Source organism: Hippocampus comes, unplaced genomic scaffold (assembly GCF_001891065.2).
Source record: "Hippocampus comes isolate QL1 unplaced genomic scaffold, H_comes_QL1_v1.1 scaffold7, whole genome shotgun sequence".
Taxonomy (NCBI): domain Eukaryota; kingdom Metazoa; phylum Chordata; class Actinopteri; order Syngnathiformes; family Syngnathidae; genus Hippocampus; species Hippocampus comes.
In genome coordinates, this window is record NW_017842060.1 from 4,837,934 (window position 1) to 4,843,153 (window position 5,220).

At 42.3% G+C, this 5,220-nt stretch overlaps 1 protein-coding gene across 5 annotated transcripts in view; it reads right to left on the minus strand.

Annotated features, from left to right (window-relative positions):
* npnta (nephronectin a) overlaps nucleotides 1-5,220 on the minus strand; it is a 46,051-nt gene that overhangs the window by 29,890 nt on the left and 10,941 nt on the right. For all 5 annotated transcript variants that reach the window (XM_019861865.1, XM_019861866.1, XM_019861864.1 and 2 more), the window contains exon 2: nucleotides 3,768-3,868. In XM_019861865.1, coding sequence (XP_019717424.1) covers nucleotides 3,768-3,868 — 101 coding nt within the window. The remainder of the gene's footprint in view (nucleotides 1-3,767; nucleotides 3,869-5,220) is intronic.

A 5,220-nucleotide genomic window follows, 5' to 3' on the forward strand; every position in this document is an offset into this window, starting at 1 on the left:
ACTCTACTGCTCTCCTCACCTAATATGAAACTTTTCCCCAAAAGGAGGTTTGTTTTTTTTCCTGACACAAAATAAGTAAAACATCTCTAGATTCAGATTCAAAATTCGGTCGTTTAATCACTGAGCATTTTCCTAAAAAATTTCATTCATTTTTTTTCCCCCCATTGCAGTCAGATGATCCCGACGGCAGCTGGCTGGAATAAGAATCTCCAAGTGCAGCTTCCAGAGCGTCTGAACATTAAACACGGAGTTGAAGCCTGCCAAAGAAATTTCGGCAGCTCATCTTCCTCGGTCTCTTGTGCGCTAAATCTTTAAATCTCACACCTCGGGATTCGTTCTCTCAACTTCCTTTTGTGCTTTCATTCTTCTCTCTTCCCTTCTTTTGTTTGGAGAAATGAAAAAAAGAGGTGATGCATTTTAAATCCGGGAGAGGCGTTGCATGAACCGGCGAGTTCATTTAATCTTTCCCGTCAGAGGTCAAGGTCATAAGCACCTGAAAGAAGCCTGTCATGTTCGCGCCGCCGTGATTATGCTCCTTTTCTTTCCTCTTTCTTGCACGTACGAGGAATACGAATGCATGTCTGAAGTAAATGAATGTCAGGCCAGGTCCACACGAACAAAATATATTTTAGTTGAAGCTGGCGGATTTGCTGAATGACACGAAAACAGAAATAAACGATTAAAAATGGCTTAAAAAAGTTTTTGGTGTGTCTTTTCCTAATTTCATACTCACATGTTTACCATTTATTAACCCCATTGGTGCAAAAAAATAAAATACTTTTGATGCCTGGGTCACAACTGAATGGGATTCAATAAAAGGTGCAAAATTTCTTTTTAGCCATCACAACTATCAACGGCATCTGGAATGTGGTCATCTGCCATTAAAACCTGACACATTTTTTTGGGGGGGGGGGGAGTTAAGCTTTTAGTAAAAGTTAAGCTTCTAAATGAGTTATTGCAGACGGTGGTCAGTGGAGTAATGAGGAAGTTTCCTCGTTTATTTCAATGGGCGTACAGCCTTCCATTGAACTTTTGTTGATGGACGAGCTCAAGAAAGAAAACATGCGACTCAAGAACCGTATGGATGGTCACACACTGCTGTTTGGCTAGTCACCCTTTTGCATGCGTTGTTAATAACGAGTATGTCGATTCAATTGGTTATCTATCAGGCTTATGACTAAATACATTAGCATGCTTGTTTTTTTTTTTTTTGCAAAAGACTCGAGAAATATGTCGATAATAGCAACAATGCACAAATGAATACAATGTTTACTTTGAAGATATTTTTGACTGAATTCTCACTGATCTACTTTCTATTAAAAAATGTTCTGAGTGCAGGGTGAGGATTAAAAAGGCAGATTTGTTTTGGAAGGACCTTCAATTAATCTGGAGGGAAAGAAAAAAAACAAAAAACAAAGAATGTAAAACTGGCTGGGGCCAGGGTGAGTTCACTCTTTTCTCGCCGGAAGGACACTTTGAGCCAGAGGATGGCCCGCCGCCACAAATTCATCAAGAAGCCCAGCTTCGGATCACAAACAGCAGTGTGCGACATCTTTCCCCATGTACACAAGATTAAATTCAACAAAAATACAAATAATGGACCGGATTAAAACAACACCACTCATGCAGAGCTATGAACCCTTTAAGCCTTTTCCCACCACTGGAAAAGCGGCTCGACCGTTTACCCCATGCAATGCTCAATGAACTCACTACTCGGCTAACCGACTGAGAAACCATTCATTTCCTGCAGTCGAAAAGGCTTACGGGTTGAGCAGAGCACCATGCAAGCGAAGCAGCAGCACATTATAGCAGCGTCCATTAGCATGTTAGCAAGTTAGCACTAGAATCGTCAAACTACCAAAGAAGACGGTATCTGGATCCTTTAGAGAGCACCGGTGAATACTCGCAATGTGTGTCTGTTGTTTTGGGGTGACTGCTTCACTCCGACCGTTCGAAAATTCAGAGACTGTTCAAATGTGCTATTTGGTTACTCAGGGAGCCCCAGCCTCAAAAAAGGAGTGCGGGAGCGCCCAGTTGGTGCTTCAATTGGGGACATGCGGCGACAAAGTGTGTCAGGCAGTGACGGCGTAAAAAGTTCAAGCACAAGCCACCGATTGGTTTATAAAATATCTTGCATTTGGAAATTAATGGGAATGGGAACCCATAAGGGTGTCAGAGTGAATTTACGAAAGCACCCGTAATGGACATGGTTGTAGCCGTTCTAAGCTAGCTGGTGTTGGGCTAGTGAGCTTGATCCCTACAAAACAATGCTAGCAAATTAGCATATGACGGTCCTCCAGTCCATAATTTTGTTCCCACTGGTATGTATTTTATATTTGATATGGCACAGTAATTGCCCAAAAAGTGAGTAAGTGAATTAACACTGAGCCACAGTAGGGTAAATTTCCATAGCACAATCACAAACTGATTTGCTGATTTTTTTTCATTGGCCATTAACAAGCACTGACGAAAATATGCGTTTGCTATTTGATTTCCCCGGGTACATTTTTGGATCTGATGACAATATAATTCCGACTGGTTGCAATTTACTCAGCGTTGCCGCTTTGCCACTTCAAAACTGGACGGAGGGAAGAATCAATAGCTGACAAAAAGGTTAACAAGTTCATTGACGAGGAGAATGCAGGCGCTGCAGCAAAGCGGAGACTGCAACAGAGTAGGCTCCAAGTGTTGATTTTGGTCATTTCTAGCCGTGCGGCTTTCAAAGTTATGCAACACCCACTGGCGGGAAATAGTAAGTATAAATACTCAGTCTAATAATATTTTCTCCCTACATTTGAAAAAACATCTCTGCACTTTCTCCGCCTTGCTTTATCAATACAGACACATTACATTTCTAAACCTCAAAAAAAATGTAAATGTAAAGTTGGTGTCATTTGACGTGTACAGATGTCTTTTTTTACTTATCTTTTGCAGCATTTTTTTTTGGGTTACTCGGGTTAAAACAACAAAGCTAAAGCAAAACATTTTGATGACATGAAAATCACTCGCGTGTTCACAAGGTAAGTTATTTTGTGAGCATTTTTTTTTCTGTTGCGAGAGGTTATCAAAATAGGTAGAGTGAAGGGGGATGCAGCCCTGCCGCGAATAATGAAAATACTTGAGCAATTGACGCATGCCCAAATAGGATTGCAATTGCCTCTCGACACCACAAAATGCCAACAAGGCACTTTTTTTTTCTATAAGACAAGGCTATGGTCTGGCTAAATGAAGCTCCTCCCCTCAGTTCAACATCGTATCAGGACACCACGATAGGGCACCAGGTGAGTAGTTTTAATCTTAGACATTACACTGGCCTGAGCACAAAAACTGTGAATAAGTGAGTTTTTCAGTGAATAACAGAAAATATATAAAGGAAAAAAACTAACTGTGAATGTCCGTAACGGACCATAAAAACCTAATTTTTTTAACTCCTGTTTACTTTTATGGAACAGGAGTCGAATGACTACTTTTAGACCAGTCTTATTTTTTTTTTGTTTTCATCCTTTGCCACCTCGAGCAACAGCCAACAATTACACTGCAGTTGCAAACCGCCAGGTTTGCCATATCAAAACACCATCGGGCACGTGCATGCTTCTCCAAGCCCTTTACCGACACTATTCACGCTCAAGCCACCTCGTGATTCATTCATAGCATCTATTTGCTTTGTTTCTTTTCTACCACCCCAGCTTGACACCTCGCCAGCCCGCTCCCTCCTCCTCCTCCTCCTCCTCCAACAATGGCGACAGCAGGCATAAATGGGCACTCACGCTGGCAGTGACCCCAAGATCGCCGCGTCCATCCCCAGCAGCAGTCCACCCTGGCGCCGTAGCGGCACAGCCCGTTGGACGACGCCATCTGCCGCGGCCACCTGTAAAACGAGGGCAGGTGGTGAGACTCGGTGCCGATTAAGATATCCAAAGAGTGCGGGTGGGTGGGGGGGTTTGTCCATGCTTTCGTTCCATTAGGCAGATGCTCATGGTGCTTTGAGTTTGTGTGTTTATAAAGTTGGGAAAGTCATGTCAATTATGAACAAAAAAAAAAAAAAATCTGTTAAAGAGAAAATATTACTGCCGAATGCTTTTTGGTGTATATTTCGTATATCCAGAGTGAGAAACAACAGAGCCCCCAGATGTGACATGCGAGAAATATTTAAGTTGGGGTCTCTACAAAGACCATTTTCATATTTGTAAATAGTTTCCAGAGGACTCCTGAGGGGCAAAGAAGGTCATAGGGCAGAACGATTATGAAAAAAAAAAAAAAATATGCAAGTTATTTTCATTGACATTGAAATCCGGATCCATAAACACTTCATTGATTTCGAAACATAGTCATGAATTAAACTATCAAAAACTGAAATAGAACTTGAAAGAACAATCAAAAAATAAATCATTGCAAAGTGAAATAGTCCATCCATCCATTATATCGTCCGCTTCATCCTCACAAGGGTTGCGAGGGGGGTGCTGGAGCCTATCACAGCCGTCTTTGGGCAGTAGGCGGGGGGGGACACCCTGAACCGGTTGCCAGCAGGGCACACAGAGACGGACAACCATCCACGCTCACACTCACACCTAGAGACAGTTTTGAGTGTTCCAAAGTGAAATAGTGATAGGATGAAATTTTTTCAACAACAAAAAATGTAAAAAAAAATACCTGCTCTTCCCTCCTAAGGTTGGTTATAAAATATCTTAATTCACACTGAGGGACATGAATTGCTTTTTTTCGAAAAGGTTTTTATGATCGTGTGAATCCAAAATCCAGAATAAAAATCCAATTAATTGCCCAGCCCTTAAAGATCATAAGACTCCTTCTTTGCGGCGCACATTACATCCTTTTGAGCTTTTCGGACACTTTCGCCATATTGTACTGAGCAGCCAGGACAAAAACATGCGCAGTCACACGGTTTTGTCTGCGACGTGAAACAAAAACCAAAGAAAAAGCACAACACCTGCTCACAGTGATGCAGCATTCCAGGACATGTTTTCTGATGTCTGACTTTTTATTTTGGAGGTTTCCACTGCATGATACAGAAGCGTTTGCAGCTCGCCACGTAGCACTTGGCGGGCAAACGCTAATCCGCCACCGGGTCGTCTTTATATAGCTCCGGAAGACAAAAGCTGCTTTGTTTGTGCCTCGCAAGCCAAGTGCGACTGTCACTCAGCATTCGGGAGGCCTGTTCAAGACTTCATGGCGACATGATGAAATGCTCTTGAGCCGCGCCCC